This window comes from Anabrus simplex, chromosome 1 (genome assembly GCF_040414725.1).
Source record: "Anabrus simplex isolate iqAnaSimp1 chromosome 1, ASM4041472v1, whole genome shotgun sequence".
Taxonomy (NCBI): Eukaryota; Metazoa; Arthropoda; class Insecta; order Orthoptera; family Tettigoniidae; genus Anabrus; species Anabrus simplex.
This window is the reverse complement of record NC_090265.1, coordinates 1,109,385,056-1,109,405,011: the sequence shown is the minus strand read 5'-3', so window position 1 is coordinate 1,109,405,011 and position 19,956 is coordinate 1,109,385,056. Positions and strand designations below refer to the sequence as shown.

Genomic DNA, 19,956 nt, shown 5'->3' with positions numbered 1-19,956 from the left:
GGTGTATGCAGGTGAACTTTATGAGGCACAGTCTGATAACTGCATACGGGAGATAAGACTCCACAATGGAATTTATGCCCGCCTAGCAATTCCAAATGGAAATTCTAAGTTCCCATGGAGGGAATTAGATATTTTTCCACCAATAGAGCATATCAAAATCAGATCAAAAATTAGAAATATGGCTTTTCAGGCGTTTGCTCTATTAACCAGCATTTCGTCTTAGGTCTGACACTAAGACTCTCCCGTATGCAGTTATCAGACTGTGCCTCATAAAAGACTTCTGATAAGTTCACCTGCATACACCCCAGCATCAGTGGGTAGGGTCTGACACATCCCACTCTGAAGAGTCTAGTGTCAGACCTAAGACGAAATGCTGGTTAATAGAGCAAACGCCTGAAAAGCCATATTTCTAATTTTTGATCTGATTTTGATATGCTCTATTGGTGGAAAAATATCTAATTCCCTCCATGGGAACTTAGAATTTCCACTTGAAGATAATAGCACACAAATTTTAACTGTATCCTGGTATTTACATTTCTTTTTTCCAAAGCTCTGAAGTTGTTCTAACAAAAAGTTTGCTTTCATATTACCTCCCTCAGCTTCCTTCTGAATTTTAGAAACTCGACTTGCAAGATTTCCGGGATCCTTCTTTACCTTACTAAGTTCTGCTTCCAAGTCACGAATTTTTACGCGCAACTTCTTAATAATTGTCACGTGCTTTCTATTTCTTCTGATCTCCTTCCTTAATTTCCTGGTAATGTATTTTGGTACTGTTGATTTTAGGATGGGAGAAAACGGTGTACCTACTGTTGTGGTGCCTACATTTATCAGGTCAGATTCTCCAGTATTATCAGTCACAGGAGAATCTGATTGTTCCACACATTTTCTCTTATTTCTTATATACTCATTTTCACTGTCCATTTTTTCAAGCTGTCTTTTCTTAGGAGCTTTCCTACATTTTAAAGTGACTTGTTTGTGTTTGGGGAACTCTGTAAAACCTGAAGGGACTTTATTAGGCAGGAGTGTCTTTTTAGATGTACTTATACTATAGTCTTCTTCTCTGAAGTGTTTACTGCACACCCTCGATTTTTCTGTAGGAACCCAGAGAGATCCCGGTTTGTCTCCTCTGCGAGATATAGCAACAAGCCACTGTTCTTTTAAAGCACTATTCACTGGAAACTTGTGAAATGAAATTCCACTACCTTTAATTTGTCGTGAATGACAATAAGGAACACAGCAATAAACCATGATTGAACCTGCGAGTGCTTATTATCACAAGAATACACACATTCACAACCAACTCAATACACACGTTTAAAGGCACGAACCTGGTAAACAGGGGGCAAGGTAGCGATCCTAGCGGCCCGCCAATGAATTGCAGTGTGACCACTTCTATAGCGTTTTACGGGCTCTATTTCCAGGCCTTGTATTATAGCGTAGGCAACGGTCTCCTTCACATGTAACATGGTTCTGATGTGCTGATTTCAGGTGTGTTACAGTATTTCTTCGAAACTCCTACAGACATTCTCAGCATCTTCATCTCCGTGGCATTTGGACGACCCTTGTGGTGTTCATAGAATGTCACACATTTCAAAGCATAAGTCAATTCATGCCTCAGCACTGGTGATGATGATGATGATCAATGTTTAAAGGGGCCTAACATCTAGGTCATTGGTCCCTAATGGTACAAAATGAAATAACAAATTAAAAGACCAAAAACATCCACTGATCACAATTCAAAATGTGAGGACAAAGAATGAATGGATGGATGGACATGAATTTACAACGATCAGTGGAACCGACCCACAGTGCCTCACATGCACAGAAGCTGGCATAGAAGAATAGTATTACTGACCAAGGGACTGCTTCTATAGCACAATACTGAATCGATGATACTTGTAGTCGAAAGGGGTCCAAAATCCAAATCAGCGGCCCCACACAATGGTACTTATCGCTGGGAAAGTAGAACCATGGTATATGTCATGTTGTGTTACTAATCAAGAGTAGCATAGACTCGCGGTGTTCCACACATTATGGTACTAGTCACAGGTAATGAAATTCGCACATGTATTACAGACCTACGGTGTTTCGCACATTGCGGCACCATTTACATGGAACGCAAACCTATGGTGTTCATCACATATGTGCACTAACCACAGGGACTCATACTATCCTGTGGTGTTCCTCATATAGTGGGTACTAATCATAGACGAGCCAGAACCATGGGTTCCCTCATCCCATGGTGTCGCTCTTATAGTGCTGCTAATCACAGGTACTGTAAAAGCCGTCACGCTCTTGTCTACTACTAATCAAAAGCCTATTTGGTACCCAACATAGTGGTACTACGCGCAAGTAAAAGCGACCCATGGTGTTCCCTGCATGGTGGTACTAATCACAAGTAGTTTCATGGTTTTAATTTGATCATCCCTTGGTCGCCCCTTTTAGTTGCCTCTTACGACAGGCAGGGGATACCGTGGGTGAATTCTTCGTCTGCATCCCCCACCAACAAGGGGTCATGCCTCAGCACTGTCATGAAGAACTTTCCTTTAAGCATCAGTGGCATCCTCTTATAGCACAACACAGGCAAATTTTGTTTCCACTTCAGCAAGCCTATACTGATCTTGTGACTTACATATTCGTTACATCCACTCAGTTTTTCTACTACAGAGCCAAGGTATTAAAAAACTGTCACATTTAGGCAGCAGTTGGGAGTCCAGCAAAATAATCTGGCATTGGAATCATGGGATCTTTGAAAGTGCAACGAAAATGTTCATTCTTTGAGTGGCTCACTCTCAGTCCATTGTCTTCTAGCACTTTTTGCCAAATTTCAAATACCTCCTGAAACAATACCACACAATGTCACACCAGCATACAGTAAATGTCTCAAGAATTGCACCTGTGATTTCCGATGTCAGGAAATTCACGACAATGATGAAAAGGAGCAGACTGAAAACACCACAACTTTGACTGGAAAAGGTTTTGATATACCTGCAGTACATCTCACACAGGTGTTTACATCCTTGTACTTATTGTCGATCTATTTCACTTAAGATTCTGGAATGCAATGAGCTCTTGATGTTACCCAAATCAGATTTATCAGTACTCTTCAAATGCCTTCTCAAGGTTGATTAAAACTATGTGCAAGTCTTTTAGCATCTTTGTGGTTTTTCATCAGAATCCTTGTGGCCTGAATTGCATGTACAATGGACCTTGCTGGTACAAATCTACACTAGTTAGAATCTCTCTTTGCATGAATGAACTTTTTCACATTATTTGTGATCATCTGGTCTCAAATCTTAAGGCGACACTCCAGAGATAAAAATATATTTTTACCTAATGCACGGATTTTCACAAAACTTTGTGGTAATGTCACCTACATAAAAGTAGAGATATCACAAAAATTTCATTCCTATACAAATTATAGTTTTCCAAAAAAACTTTCTTTTTAGATTGTTAATTCCATTTTCTTTCATGAAATTTAATTAACATGTCAATGTAAATTTGTAATTAGGTAGATAATACTTCTTTCAAAAGCACTACCTATTAATTTGTGTAATTTTTACATTCTAAAATTTTGGACTTAAAAATCTCTACTACTTGAAAACATTCTGCAATCAAAAATTACATACACAAGTTTCAATATAGTTTCGATACATATACCATACAAATTTTGTTAAAGTTGGCTGAAAATAATGAGAGAAAAATGGGATTTAAGTGTGAAAATTACAATTGCTGGGAAAATTAAAGCAAAGTTCAAGTGACGTTTTCTTCCTGATTCATTACCTAAAAGTCACCAGAACCGTATTGTTTTTCCTTCCCTTCCTTTCTTAGCAGCTTCTGTACGAATACTGAAAACTCAACTGAACTCCGCTCCCCTCCCCTCCACTCCTCCTCTCCCCACAAGAACGGAAAATGATTCACCTGCATCTTGTTTTTCACAATGCAACCTTTCCTGAGTCAAAGTTATGGGGATTGTTGTTTCTGTGATGTCATGATTGTTGGGTATAGGTGCAGGACTTGCATGGCTTGAATCTGTGAACACTGGTGATGCTGGCAGTTGGCGAAAAAGTGTGGCTCATATAATCAATTTGTATGCACCAAACAATATTGTCAATGCCAATGAAACTACATTGTTTTTTTTTAATGCCGGGCCCAAACGGACTTTTGGTTTTAAAGGAGAGAAGTGTCGGCCAGGAAAACGTACAAAGGTTGGAAGGGTGGGGGATCATTGTACTGTGCTGCAATGCACACAGAAGCAAGAGACTTCCTCCCCTCATAATAGGAAAGTTTGATAAGCCACAATGTGTTAAGGGTATCGGACACTTTCCATGCAAGTACAAGGCATCTAAAAAATGCAAACAGTACAGTAATCCAAGAAATAAAGCATTTCCACAGGGGAGCCAGCATAATTTGTCCTTGTCTTTGAATCGTGTGGGTTTTTTTCTTTCGTTGTATGAGGTATGCCAGTGATTTATCCAAGTGCATTATTTGAATAATGTAAATACACCTTGTAAATACATTTTGGAAATAGTTTTTTTTTTTTTTTTTTTTCATGGCATTTGAAATGTTTAAACTGTGAATCAAGGTTAATTGCATGCAGTAACAGGTCTTTGAATATTTTGTGACAAAGCAAGGGTTGGCATTTCTGAATTACGAGCTGGCGATTAATTCTAAATCACGTAATTTGAAGTCCAAATTTTGTGTCCCAACGACTTCGAATTAACAAGATTTTACTGTATCTAAACCTCCAATAATCTTACATACAATTACACAACACAACTTATTACCAAATGAACTCCCTTCAATTTTTTCTTCAAAAACTAAATCACAATTAAAACTCACACTTTCTTCCTATAACATATCCTACATCTTAAAAAAATAATATTAAGTAACTTCATCTTATTAGTCAGCCACGATAATAAACAACACACTTAATAGACTGGGTGAATAGCAATCCTCTAAACAAACAAAAACATACTGCATATAGTCACAACACAGACATTGCATTCTGACATCATGGTATGTTCAGTAGAATACGTAACATTAGTGGTTTTGAAGACTAACAGTCATAATTAATTTACACCCTTGCAATACAGTTTCTGATTTTGTCCATCAATAATTTGTTTCAGACCCATGGTTATTTAACAAAAAACATTTGTTTTGGTCTCTTCTACCATCCCTAGAAGCTGGGGTATTGCATACTGATACAACCTGTATACGATTTGATTTTTCCCTTGTTTGTTCCATTACTTTCTACGGACCCACTGTGTTTCTTTTCTGCCAACAAGAAATTGATGTAGAAGAATTGGGACTGATAAACAGAGCGCCTTTCTACTTGAAGGCAGCAATGTATGAAGACATGTTACCTTCTTGCTTTGTTACTTGATTGTTCCTTTCTGTTATCTATGTACCAGGAGATACACCTCAATGCCGCGCATTCAAAATTAGCACCTTAATGAACTCCTCTATCGGTCAAAAGGTGAAATTGATATCATATGAAGTTGGAACTTTAATCAGAAGATGTCACTACTTAAATACTGAGGAACTGTGTTGTTGTGGAGTTTCCTAAACTGATTGAATTTCTCCTGGTTTTGTTTGCTATACATCAAGAAGTTTAGACATTTTTCCACAGATGACACTACCAAAAAACTATAATCATGCACTCTGGTGCAAGGTGAAAGAACTTGTAACTTAAAGAGGTTTTGTATTTCTAGGTTGTCCATAACTGACTATGTTCATTTATTTTTGGGTTGGCAACACTTCCTTTTCTTTCTGCCAATTTTGAATCGGACTGATCATAAATTTTGGTAATTAATTTCCAACCAACCCGCATTTCTTGTTCATTTTGAATATACCAATAAAAATTAAGATCAGTCTTGAATTCTCTCGAACCTTCCCTGAGGGTATATAAACTGCGGCTTTTCATGTGTCCTGGCCAATTAATCATCGTCTTTCTAAGTGTGTGTGTTAAGGCAGGAGGCGGGCCGCCTCTTTCTTCGGTCAGCAGAACATCTATAAGGTAATGGCCACATAAAATTCATTCTTTCTTGCTGTCTCCACAACTTTAGATGAGGGGAAGGTCCGAGTTTTTAATTACATAACAATACTTTTCTAAAATGTAACTTTTCTTTCGGCTAATGTAAAGATTTCATAACGTTTTAACTGTAAATCGGGGATAGAGAGTGAATTACCCTCTCGAGCTCCCCTCCATGTTGGTTTGAGGTGACTATGTTTTCATAACTGTTTTCTTCTCGTAATGTGTTAAAGTTATTTCCATTCGAGCCACCTCAGTAGTTTGGGAATAGCCCCTGTTTCATCGGCTGAGAGCCCTGTAGGTCTTAATTTATCATTATCTGGGAGTGCAGTGTATGCCTCCATTCAGTTTGTATTTGGGCCGTTTATTTATCCTGTTCTTTTTTCGCAAAGGCCCTGTAGGTTGCGTACGAGATACCTCTGTGTAATAATATTTCAATTTGTAAGTAGTGCCTTGAGAGGCCAGAGATTGTCAGATTTTCATGTAATGTGCCTTGAGTAGGCTTGAGGAACTGAGAGCCTGTTAGCTCTTTTTCCAAAATTTTGTAAGAGTAACGAGTGCCTCTGGAAGGCTAGATATTGTATTTTGGGAGCAAGTGCTCTTGAATTACGGTATTTCTGCTCTTAACTAAATAATACCACCTTCTATTGTAAATTTGTAACTTAGGGTCTTGTAGCCCAGAATTGTTAAGGTCTGAATCTTGAATTTTCCAATTTTTGAAATTGTCATTGTACCTGATGTTTCACTGTTATGTTTTTTCAGTGAAAAATTGTTAAGTTTGAAATTATAAAGAAATATAACCTTTGTTAAAGTTTTAATTCAATTCTTGACATTGTAGTTAGACCCATTCATCCCGGCACCTTCTTTAACCTCCTCCTGCTCTACGGGTAAGCCCGTAACAATCTACATTAAAGATGATTATACATGCAATCTCAAAAACAATATTTTGCCTTTCAGCAAGATTAAATGAATCACATAAGACAGGAAACTATGAAGAAGGAGGATAGGGATACACATAGGAAACAACACAAAGACAGACAGTGTGGGCAGAGGGAGCAAAAGGACAAACTCTGTATTTTCACAAAACCTCTTCATCTATTTCTTCTCAGCTGCCAACAAATTAATTTCTACTTCCTAGTTTTACTGTGGGGTGAGAAATGTATGTTCCTTGAAGGAATCATTCTTGACTATTCTTCAGATATAAATTTGAACAAATTGAGACTGGTGAAGTTGGAGCCCCTCTATGAAGACAACAGTAGGTAGCCTGTCAGTTTGTTCTATCTTGTGTGCGTATCAATCAATCACCATTGATCTGCATTCAAGGCAGTTGCCCAGGTGGCAAATTCCATATCTGCTGTTTACGTAGTTTTTTTCTTAAATAATTGCAAATGAAATTGGAAATTTATTGAATTGGTCAATTATTCCACTCCCTCTAATGAATGTTTGCTCCAATTTGTCCTCTTGAATTTCTACCCTCCTCCTTATCTTTGATGATTTATATTCTTATACTTGATTTTATTTAGTTATAGGAATATGTTATTTGCTTGCTAACACTGCATGAATGAATGAAGAACTTTTAAAGAAGTTTCATAATATCATAAAATTCCAGCTCCTATCACAAGCTGTAGTTACATGGAATTACAGTACATAATGAAAATACAAGAAATTTTCTAGAGGTCTGAAAATAGTTTTAAGTGTTAACCAACTGGAGACAAAAGACGGGCACTGCTCGTCCTCGGCTCCTAATTGCCATAATGATGAAAGACGGGCACTGTCCGTCCAGCATTTAAATCTCAAATTTCTTATTCATAAATATAGATAGTGCTGATAATTGATATCTGTAGCATGTATTGAAGTGTTTGGAAGTTCCTTGACCACTATTGCTTATTTCACGTACGTATTTCATCTTCGGTGGATATCTTTTAAGGCACCGGTACGCGTGTGATTTGTTTATATTGCGATCATAGCTGCGCCAAGGCCTGAATGCAATAAAGTCTATCGAATCTGGTGAATTTTATGAGTGGGTGAACAAAGTTCTAAATGAAAATGACTGTGATATAAATGACGATGAATTCAGTAAAGGGAATTTTGATGACAATTTGAGTGAAAACTGTGAGGATAGTCAGGAGTGTGTAAACGAAAGCGATGTATGCTCAAGTGATTGGGCCTGGATTCACGAGCCGAATAATCCAGTAAAATTTCATTTCAGGAGTCAATGCAGAGTCAGTCCCTTGATTTTTCGACAACTACTTGAATCTGGAACAGAGTTAGATGTATTTATTCAATTTTGGGGTGATGATTTCTGGATGGAGATCGTAAACGAAACTAATAGATATGCACATAATGCATTTCTGGTTGGCAGGGATTGTGGTAATACTTAGAAAGATGTATCCGTACATGAAATGACAGCTTATTTTGCCCCCCATCATAATGTCAGAGAATACGAAACCTAACCTAAATGATTACTGGAGCACAAAGAAAGCTTTATATTGCAGTGCAAGAAGTGTCTTGTTTCTATTCATTTAGAAGACTGTTTCAAAACTTACCACAGAAAGGAAAATGTTGGATGCCACTGAAATGTTGTATTCAGTTGTCAGTTTGGCCATACTAAACCTATTTTTAAGTTAAGAAATAAATTAAAAAACAGTAAATATTCCAGCGTTCTGATCCTTTACGACAGTCATCCTTTACATTAGAACTAAGCTAAGCAATATTCAGTCACAGGGGTCAAACAAGTTCAGAATAAATTCGGACCTCAATCGGTTGATAGTTCAACCTCCTGATGGTATTTTTAAAAGCAAGTTTCTTCATACACATTCATGCTGATGTGTTAAAGGCATAAAAAATATGAAATGGAACTCTGTATTCATAAACCCTAAAATATATATCTACCAAATCAATTACAACCCATCATTTAAAGGAATAAATGGACCGAGAAAATAATAGTACAATAAAATAAACATACATAGGTATATCTCAATTATAGACAGGTATATCTTTCACAGTTCAGTCTGTAAGCCTTTGTGAATTAAGTGCCTTCACCATCCCTTACTTGCAAAAAGCTCTATGGCCTCATTCCGCTGCACACTTCTTCCATTTTATTTTAATTTTTTAGCCAACATAGGACTACTTCGTCAGGTTTATGGAGTTTTTTCTTCTTTTTGTTAGCCCAATACCGTTTCATACTTTCTGAACATAATTTTCTTTCTGCCTCTGGAATCATTCTTCCTATTCTCTGCTTGTTGATTTTTGTCTGTAGTCTAGTGCGTTTATCTTTCAATATGTTGAGTGTATTTGTTTTGTATTCTAAATCTTCTATTGCAATATGCAACTCTCTCATGTCTTCTTTAAGTTCTGTGATCCATCTAATATTATTCTTACCCTAACTCTTCCATGATTTTTCTACTGATTCAATTTTCTAGTGACCGTATTAGATGCCCTAAGAATGATATTCGTTTCTTTTTCATTGTGTTAGTCACAGGTTCTATTTCTTTACAAGTAATCTCATTGGAAGCTAGTCTCCAGACTCAGTTTACTTGATAATTTTTATTTAAACAGGTTCGCACTATTCTCCTTTCTAACTTGAGTACTCTATCTATTACAACTGTGTTTGTTGTTTTAAATAATGTTTCACATGCATATGTAATTTGTGGCTTGGTGACTGTTTTGTAGTGTTTCAATTTGGTTGCTATTGAGAGACACCTTTTATTATATGTTATCTTGGTAACATGCTGTGCTGTAACCAGTTTATCTATTCTATTTTGCCATGCTGGTTTCTCATTCAGGTTGTATGTGATTATTCCACCTAAATATTTAAATTTTTCTACAATTTTTATTTCTTGATCTCCCAGCTTAATTTTGTTTGCAAGCGGAAGTTGAGTTAGCATAATTTCGTTTTTTTTTTTTTTTTTTTTCAAAAGAAATTTTCAAACCAATATTTTGAGCTATTTCCTGTAAAGATTTTATTTGTTTTGTTTCCTGAATATCATTGGCCAGAAGAGCTAGATCATCAGCAAATCTTAGACAGTTCAAATGTTTGTTATCCATTTGGATTCCAATTTTTATATTTTTCAAGTTGTTCTTGTACCATTCCCTCATAACGTACTCTAGTGCACAGTTAAAAAGAATAGATGACAGTCCGTCACCCTGTCTTAAACCAGTTGTTACCAAGAATGGTTCAGAAAGTTTTCCTCTGAACTTAATTTTAGAAATTGTATTAGTTAGAGTGCCAATATGGAAGTTGCTGGGGTATGGTTAGTGCTGAGTAATGACATTCAGAGTATGACTAGTGCATCTGAGTTTTATGAAAGGTGCTGCTCATAGGGTCAGTCGTGCTGCAATAGTACTTTCTGACTCAGTGAGGAAAGCAATGGCAAACTACCTCACTTCTCATCTTGCCTAGTACGCCTCATTTTGGTGCTGCCATTGGTTTTTGGGGTTTCCTTATACCCGCATAACCTTTGGTGGTGCTATTTGAGGATCCAACCAGCCTCTGGACTGATGACCTAACAGACAGACAGACAGACAGACAGACAGACAGAAAGTAAGTTCAATCAATTTGATTAGCTTTAGGTGAAGTCCAAAATTCTTAAAAATGTTAATAATGATGGTCTGTGGATGGAATCACAAGCTTTCTTGAAATGTATAAACGTTATTAAAAGGGGCTTTCTTTGTTTTCTGTAATATGCCATGACTAGCTTCAAAGTTATTTGTTCAGAGCAGCTTCTCCAAGGTCTGAACCCTCCCTGGTATTCACCTAACTCTTGATCAAGTTGTTCTTTAATCCGATTATATAGTATTATAGAGAAAATCTTATACGTGAAATCAAGGATGGAAATACCTCTATAGTTGTCTGGATTACTTCTTTTACCTTTCTTATGAACTGGATTAATTATAGCTATTGTCCATTGTTCATGTTTTTCTGATATCCAAATCTTCTGTAATATCATATGGAGGGATGTCTGAGTTGCACTGCCGGTATATTTCCACATCTCTGCAAAAACCTGGTCTTCTCCACATGCTTTGTAAGTTCTTCATTTCCTTAAGCACTGTTTCAACTTCTTTTGCTGTAGGTGGGTTTATATTTCCTGGTTTAGTTTTTATCAGGGTATGTGTATCAATTAATAATTCTTAAATAGAATGTAGGGGATCTAGCTCCATTAAATCCAAGGAAAAGAACATGCCCGGTGGACCTCTGATTGTGATAGAATGCATGAAGAAAGACATCAAGCTTGGTTGAAATTTCAAGCCCACAAAACAGAAGAAAGCGCCATGAACCTCAAGAATGTGAGAAAAGAATTAACCCAAACGATTAGAAGAATTAAGAGAAAATATAAAAAAAAATTTAATAATCTCTGGAATGTTACTACAAAACCAATTCTAGAGATTATTACAAAGCGTTTGGTAAACAATTGCAAAAATACAACCCCCCCCCACATTATTGTTGAAAAATAAAGACGGAAAATAGCGCATAACAATAAGGAAAACACAGAAATCATTTAACAAGCTCTTGAACAGTGATGAACCTGAAAAGCTCTTATTAATTGAATTGGTATTAGGTCATCTAAATTATCTGTTAGTCTTGTAGTTCCTGTTCTTTGCCGATAGTAGGCATTCTGGATTAACTGACGAGGGTCGTATATCCTTTTCCCTCCAACTCTATTTTGTCTTTTTCTTCTTAATGGAGTAAATTTAATCTTGATTTTAATTAAGTAATGATCTGAACCAGTGTCCGTTTCCCTTAGAACTATGACATTGTAGATTTCCTTATGAAAGAATTGCGCGTAGAGGCGCGCGGCTGTGAGCTTGCATCCGGGAGATAGTAGGTTCGAATCCCACTATCGGCAGCCCTGAAGATGGTTTTCCGTGGTTTCCCATTTTCACACCAGGCAAATGCTGGGGCTGTTCCTTAATTAAGGCCACGGCCGCTTCCTTCCAACTCCTAGGCCTTTCCTATCCCATCGTCGCCATAAGACCTATCTGTGTCGGTGCGACGTAAAGCCCCTAGCAAAAAAAAAAAAAAAAAACTTATGAAAGAATTTGTCCATATACGTGGTCTAGCTGCCATTCTGCTTTTATCCAATCAGGATGTTTCCAAGTTTTAAGTTTGTGTGGTTTTCTTTTTAAAGTATGTAGATTTGGAGATTAGTCCATGGGTTCTGCAAATTTCTATGAGTCTTTGGCCATTTAGGAGGAGTGCACTTTCTTACTACATCTTGATACTTCTTTTCCTTACCCAATTGAGCGTTAAAGTCCGCTATAAGGATCTTGATGTTATTCATATTTATTTTATTCATTGTCTGATCAAGGAGATCCCAGAAATTATAGACTTCTTGCAGAGTTTTTGTTAGGAATTTTTTTTTCACTAACAGGGGCATGAGCACTTTTGATGGTGTAAAGTTAGTTTGGGATTTGTAAAGTTAGAATTGCAATTCTTGGTGAGATGGCTTGAAATCAATTACAGAATCTATTATTTTCAAGTTCACTATAAATCCTGTATCAAATTGGGGGCAATGTTTCATGACCCTTTGGCCTGGCTTCCCACTGTACACTCTATAACCTTGAGATTCAAACGGATCTTCTGTTAAATTTCTCATTTCTTGGACCCCTACCACAAGAATATTTTGCCTATCTAATTCATCTGTGAAGTTCTTGAGCTTTCCGGTTTTTAGTATGAAGTTTATACTGTGCGTCGCAATGTTGTTAATATGCTTATGTTTGATTCTATGTTTGTATGTTTGGTTATATGTAAATTTTTTATTCTTTTATTTTAGTGTTCAAATTCATTCTTCTCTTTTAGGCGACTACCCACCGAATCCGATGTAGTCTTCTCCATCCTTAAGGGGTTGGACGGTGGAATTCTTTTAGTAAAAGACTTTTCCATATATATGTGACTATCAAAGGTTATCAACCTTAAGTGCAGCAAGCTCTGATTTACAATTACAGTTGTTAGCTGCAGAGGATATTTATTCAGCCGCCACTAACATGAAACGGATGCTGTTGGGGTACCGCCATAAAGTGGAACCATCGTGCCCTTTATTGCTCCAAGATGTTGATTTTCTGGCTGTAATTTTACGGCTTTAAGCCAACCCTCCTCTTTTTTCTGGGCTTGGGACTGGCAACAGCAACTACTGAGCTACTCAATCCACCCAGCAGATACTGCAGGCAGAACTTTTGCCATTTAAATGATGAAAAATATTTTTCTCCTCGGTAATCTATTTGCCTCATATAGCCCCACCACCAAAGTCAGTTTGTATGCACAGTTTCATCCAGTGAAGAATTTGTTCCTAACTGAGCCTTTATCTCCTCATTGTGAGTACCCTCCTGCCATAATTTCCATTTGTTTGCATCAGCAGTCATTCTTGATACTTTCATCTCTGTTACTTCCAACTTATGAGTCCTCCAGTTTTCATACCCATACAGGAACGTTGGTCTGAAAACAGACTGGTGTACAGATAAAACTGACTGAAAGCTGATTTTTCTCTTACAAAATAACATTGATTCCAAGTGCAAGCTCACTGCATTAGCTTTGCTACACCTTGATACAATTTCATTTATATAAATCTCAAGCAAATTCTGACAACAGTCATTGCAAGGAAACAGTTAATATTCATAAAAGGTATATTTCTCTTTTGAGGCACACTGTACAAGGAGAGAAGGCTTGAACTAGACAGTTACTAAATAGAGAGAGAGCTCATTAAGGTGGAAAAACCCACTAAGCATAGCCGCCTATGTTGCTCAGGCCAGGATTAAACCATTTATTCTCTTCTTCTCAGTCTTATCATAAAAAACATGCTCAGCTATGAAGCTCGATAAGCCAAAAACATCCAAATTCAGCATAAGAATGCTAATTAATTCTGACAGGTTTATTATGAAACAGGAGAACTCACCATTGAAGGGCAGTGCTGGCAGAACAAGAGACATCTTGGGACGTAGGGTCTTGTTATGTGCCAATGCAGGCAGAAGTAGATGATCTCCTGAGAAGGACACCACATAGAAGGTGTCATCTCGACGATGGATCGCTTCAAATAGTGCAGAATGACTATAGCCATGAGGTCCCAGACCATACACTTCCACCTCATGAGCTGTCTGTGCAGGCATTTTATGGGGACTGCAACCAATGACAGGGGATATAAAAAATTTTACCCAAAGTTTCAAATTCCATATGATCCATTATTTCAAAAATGTACAGTATTGTGTAGTACTTCCTTGACAGTACTCAGAATTTTAAAATCCAACATTTCCAAGTAGAAACAATTGTAAAAATTGAGATAATATACAAAATTATTATTATTATTATTATTATTATTATTATTATTATCATCATTATTATAATATGTCTTGGTAGTGACAAGATCAGTAAGTCTGTTGTGCATGCAATTATTGAAGCTTTCGTTGGTAATCACTAAATAATATTTAATATAATTGCTTTCAATATTTATTTTATTTTTTTTTTGCTAGGGGCTTTACGTCGCGCCAACACAGATAGGTCTTATGGCGACGATGGGATAGGAAAGGCCTAGGAGTTGGAAGGAAACGGCCGTGGCCTTAGTTAAGGTACAGCCCCAGCATTTGCCTGGTGTGAAAATGGGAAACCACGGAAAACCATTTTCAGGGCTGCCGATAGTGGGATTCGAACCTACTATCTCCCGGATGCAAGCTCACAGCCGCGCGCCTCTACGCGCACGGCCAACTCGCCCGGTGCTTTCAATATTTAATAGGATAAACTATGGTAGTGGGTGTAAAATTCAAGACATTGATATTGTGTTTTAGTGAAATTGCATTTTTTTTTTTTTTTGCTAGGGGCTTTACGTCGCACCGACACAGATAGGTCTTATGGCGACGATGGGTTAGGAAAGGCCTAGGAGTTGGAAGGAAGCGGCCATGGCCTTAATTAATGTACAGCCTCAGCATTTACCTGGTACCGGGCGAGTTGGCCGTGCGCGTAGAGGCGCGCGGCTGTGAGCTTGCATCCGGGAGATAGTAGGTTCGAATCCCACTATCGGCAGCCCTGAAGATGGTTTTCCGTGGTTTCCCATTTTCACACCAGGCAAATGCTGGGGCTGTACCTTAATTAAGGCCACGGCCGCTTCCTTCCAACTCCTAGGCCTTTCCTATCCCATCGTCGCCATAAGACCTATCTGTGTCGGTGCGACGTAAAGCCCCTAGCATTTACCTGGTGTGAAAATGGGAAACCAGGGAAAACCATTTTCAGGGCTGCCGATAGTGGGATTCGAACCTACTATCTCCCAGATGCGAGCTCACAGCCACGCGCCTCTACGCGCACGGCCAACTCGCCCGGTGAATTGCATTTTTAGGTTACCTAGTTTCGCCATAGAAAATAACAGAGAATAGATATTTCACTGCGACTTGAGTCACGGCCAGTTGGACTCCCTATACGGCACGATGTCGGGAGCTGGAATCCAGTGTGACTCTGTAGATTTTAATCCAGCATCTATGGAACATGGCCACAATATCACAGACGAGGAGTGTATGCACGATACATGCAATAGTAGTATTGAGCAGAATGTGAAAACGAATTTGAGGCTTGATATCACTCAACAAATTATGGAGGATATGTTAAAAGAAGAACAACTGGAAATCGCCAGGGGCCTGTTGAAAAGTATTCTTGCAATTCAGCAGAAAAATATGAAGATGGAAATTCAGCAAGCTTTAAAGAAATTGGAGGAAGCCCTAGATGCGGGATATACGCACAGAAAAGCTTGGAAAACAACTAGAGCATTAATGCAAAAGGAATTGCCCGTTCAAGAGAAGGTAGAACAGAGCACCACAAACAGAAATGTAGAACAGGATAAATGGGAAATAGCGTTATCCAAGAAGAAGAAGAGGGAACAGAGGCAGAAGAAGACAAATGAAGATGAAGGTATCCAACCTGAACCAGTACCAGTATCTGAAACTGTCAAAAAGAACGAGCAACAGAAACATTCAACTATAAGAAGCCGCCCAGAAGCCATACATATTAAACCAATGAATGGCAAGACTTTTGCTGATGTAGTGAAGGATATTCGCAGCAAGGTGAAGCCGGAAGACAGTGGCACTGGTATTAGATTGATCAGGAAAACTATATCTGGAGCGGTTCTTCTTGAATTTCATAAGGCCACGGAAAAGGAGAACAGAGAAAATTTTAATAAATCACATAAAAGTGCTCTTGGATATAATGGCGAAGTAAAGGTTTTGACGCCTAGAACTACATTGGAAATTCAGGATATGGACAGTCCCACCACTATTTCCGACGTGGAGGAGGCTGTAAGACAAGAATTAGAAAATCTTAATCAAGAATTGAAGGTCTCAATCACAAATCCGAACAGCAGGGAACAAAATTTGCCATTGTGGAGATAGAAGATAGCGAGGCACGAAAGCTGTTAGACGTAGGCAAAATTAAAGTAGGGTGGCTATACTGCAGAGTAAGAAGGTGGGCCGTAGTTCCTCGGTGCTTTAGATGCCTGTCATATGGGCATCAAGTACGTAACTGTAAAGGATTGGACAGAAGTAAACTCTGCTTTAAGTGCGGGGAAGCTGATTACAAGGCCGTAGGATGCAAAACGAATCCATGATGCATAATTTGCACAGATATGGGCGTTGAAGAGTCAAAACGACATCATGCTCTTGGCTCAGGCAAGTGTATTGTGTTTTGTGAAGCACTAGAAAAGGCCAAAAAGCAGTGGTGAATGGTACAGATCCTTCAAGCCAATATACACAGGAGTCTAACAGCCGGTGATCTATTGATGCAGATGACCTATGAGATAGGAGCAGACATCTTGATTCTTAGTGAACAATATCAAGACAGAGATCAACCAGGTTGGTTTTCAGACAATTTAGAGACAGCTGCGATATGGGTACCAGACCTTGGAAAATACTCAGTTATAAATCAAGGATGCGGGGATGGTTTTCTCTGGGTCCAAGTTGAGAAGGTAACTTTTGTCAGCTGTTATTTTACCCCGAATGAGGCTATTTCTGACTTCCACATAAAACTAATGATGATGCTTATTGTTTGAAGGGGCCTAACATCAAAGGTCATCGGCCCCTCCAGATAAAACTAGATGGGCTTGAAGATACTCTGCAAGGGATGAACACTAACCTAGTTATTGCTGGTGATTTTAATGCTCAAGCAGTTGAATGGAACATGCCTCAAACAGATTCTAAAGGGAGGTATACAATGGAGATGGCTGCCAGATTGGGATTAATGGTTATCAACATTGGTAATGTGACAACCTTTCGGCGACCAGGATGTCAGGGAACTATACCAGATGTAACCTTTGCTTCTGAAGACATTGCATCTAGGATAACTGAATGGCGAGTAATTGAAGAATATACTGGAAGCGATCATCAGCATATAACTTTTCGTGTACTTCAAGAGACTCCGCATCTAAGGATTACCACACGCAAGCCAGAAAGATGGAACATAGCCACTACGGATAGAGAAAAATTTCATGAAGTAATACAGAATGGAATGGACTGTATGACGGATACATGTCACGGAGGCAAAAGAAGCATAATTGCTAAGAAATGTGTGGAACACACCACGATACTCCTTCAGCAAGCACGTGGCGCATCAATGACCAGAATCAAACAACGGACAGGCAAGCGTCCAGCATATTGGTGGAATGAAGAAATTGCTAAGCTGAGGAAACAATGCCTGCGACTCAGACGAAGGACACAAAGAGCACGACATAACGATGAAGCTCTCTCAGTAGAGTATAAGACTATGAAGAAAAGATTGCGAAATACACTTAAAAAGAGTAAAGCCGACAAGTGGTTGGAAATATCTAAGGAAGTGGATGAAAATCCATGGGGATTAGGGTATAAAATCGTTATGAAGAAATTTGGGATGCTATCAAGCCTTATCATGGATCCATACACCATGGAAGAAATAGTACACACACTATTCCCTGATCATGCAGAGAGGATTGATGATGAGGCCGAGAAAGAACTAGATAATGTACCACCTTTTACAACTGAGGAATTGATAACAGCAATTAATTCCCTTAGAAATAAAAAAGCCCCTGGACCAGATGGTATTCCAGCAGAAGTACTAAAGGTGGCAGTCGAATTATGTCCTCAACTGCTCTTGAGAATATATAATCATTGTTTGAAAGCAGGAATTTTTAGCTTTCGTTGGAAGATAGCTAGATTGGTTCTGATCAGTAAAGGGAAAACTGGGGGTTACAGACCTCTATGTATGCTGGACACTGCCGGGAAAGGTTTAGAGAAGCTACTACAGCCAAGAATACTAGCAGCAGTCTGATTAGCTGGCGACCTATCTCAACAACAACGTGGATTTCGCAGAGGTCACTGAACGCTAGATGCTGTGAAGGAAGTGGTTAAGACAGCAGAACGAGCTCAAATGGGTAATCATTACTCTAGAAAGCTGATGCTTCTTGTGACTCTAGATGTTAAAAATGCTTTCAACTTGGCCACATGGAGTGATATTTTGGAAAAACAGGTCTAGAGGTACACAGAAGTCGAAAGAATTATTTTTCTGAACTGCACTGTTGTAGACATTGCATAGCCTGTAGAGTGGGGAATTTTTGTGAGCGGTTGCTCTAACTTTTTAATTATGAAAAGTTACATTTGTCCCTGCATTAAAGCGGGGCACGTGGAAGCTCAAGAGGCATAAAAAGTCAGGGTTGTCAACAACAGAATTTACAGTTTTGTACAAAAACTTCATGTCATCCTTTTGTCTCCTCAGTTCCAAGCTTTCTATTTCAAACTTTGTTGTATGCTACATGTGTGGATAATTACTGTTTTTTTTTTAATGTAAGTATTTTAAATATCTCTTTTGGATTTTTTTCAACCTGTGCAATATATATTTTGTTTGCTGGATTCCATACAATGCTTGTGTATTCTACTTTGAGCCTGACGAGAGAGCTGTACAGGTGTATACAGGTTTGTAGGACTTTAAAGGGTTTGACATTCCTCATCACAAATCCTAATGTCCTGTATAACTCAGCAACTACCTTCTTTATATGTGGGGTGAAGGTGATTTCTAGGTCTAATAATATCCCGAGGTCTTTAACCTCATTTACTGGTTTATAGTTAAAGGAAATACACGTTTTATTTTGGGTGAACGACATCGATACACATTTCTCTATATTTAGATATAGTTGATTTTCGGTCGTCCATTGTAGTAAATTACTTTAAGCCAGCCTGGAGAAGTTTGCAGTCGTTATTGGTGATAATGGATTTGAATACCTTAAAGTCATCAGCGTATAAGAGAGATTTAGAGAATTTTATTCGTTCTGGTAAGTCACTGATTAATGCCAGGAACATCCACGGCCCTAGATTAGAGCCCTGGACTATTCCTGAATTTACAGGGTATTCTCTGGATGAGTTTCATTGATAAATTACATACTGCTTTCTATCTCTTAGGTAGGAGCTGAAAAGACACAGTAGTGGATAAGATAATCCAAGCACATCTAATATTTTTAGGAGTATGTCGTGGTCAATTTTGTCAAAGGGCTTTTCAAAGTCGGTAAATATTGCATCTATCTGGCCATCTCTATCAAGTTCTGCGGATATTGATTGCGTAAAATTTATGACATTTGTTACTGTGGATCGTCCTGAAATAAATTCATGTTGCTGTTCTGATATGAAAGGTCTTGTATAGACTGTGAGTCTATGACATAATATAAATTCGAAAACCTTGGCAATAGCTGAAATAATTGATATTGGTCGGTAGTTTTTTATTAACATTGGATTACCCAATTTAAACACAGGACATACTCGGGACAGTTTCCATACTGTGGGAAATACGGATGTTTTGAGAATTACGTTATAAATGAAGAGTAGAGGATATTTCAGTACATCTTTGCAACGTTTTATAAGAGATACGGTGGTATCTGATCTGGCCCCACGGAAGACTTTGGCTTGAGCTTTTTTAACGCTAGTTCAACATCCTCTAC

At 38.2% G+C, this 19,956-nt stretch overlaps 1 protein-coding gene across 3 annotated transcripts in view; it reads right to left on the bottom strand.

Annotated features, from left to right (window-relative positions):
• Atf6 (bZIP_ATF6 domain-containing protein ATf6) overlaps window positions 1-19,956 on the bottom strand; it is a 350,870-nt gene that overhangs the window by 14,148 nt on the left and 316,766 nt on the right. For all 3 annotated transcript variants that reach the window (XR_010858597.2, XM_067137320.2, XM_067137321.2), the window contains exon 12: window positions 13,924-14,144. Coding sequence is in view for 2 of the 3 variants with exons in the window: in XM_067137320.2 (XP_066993421.2) it covers window positions 13,924-14,144 (221 nt within the window). In the remaining variant the exon portion in view is untranslated. The remainder of the gene's footprint in view (window positions 1-13,923; window positions 14,145-19,956) is intronic.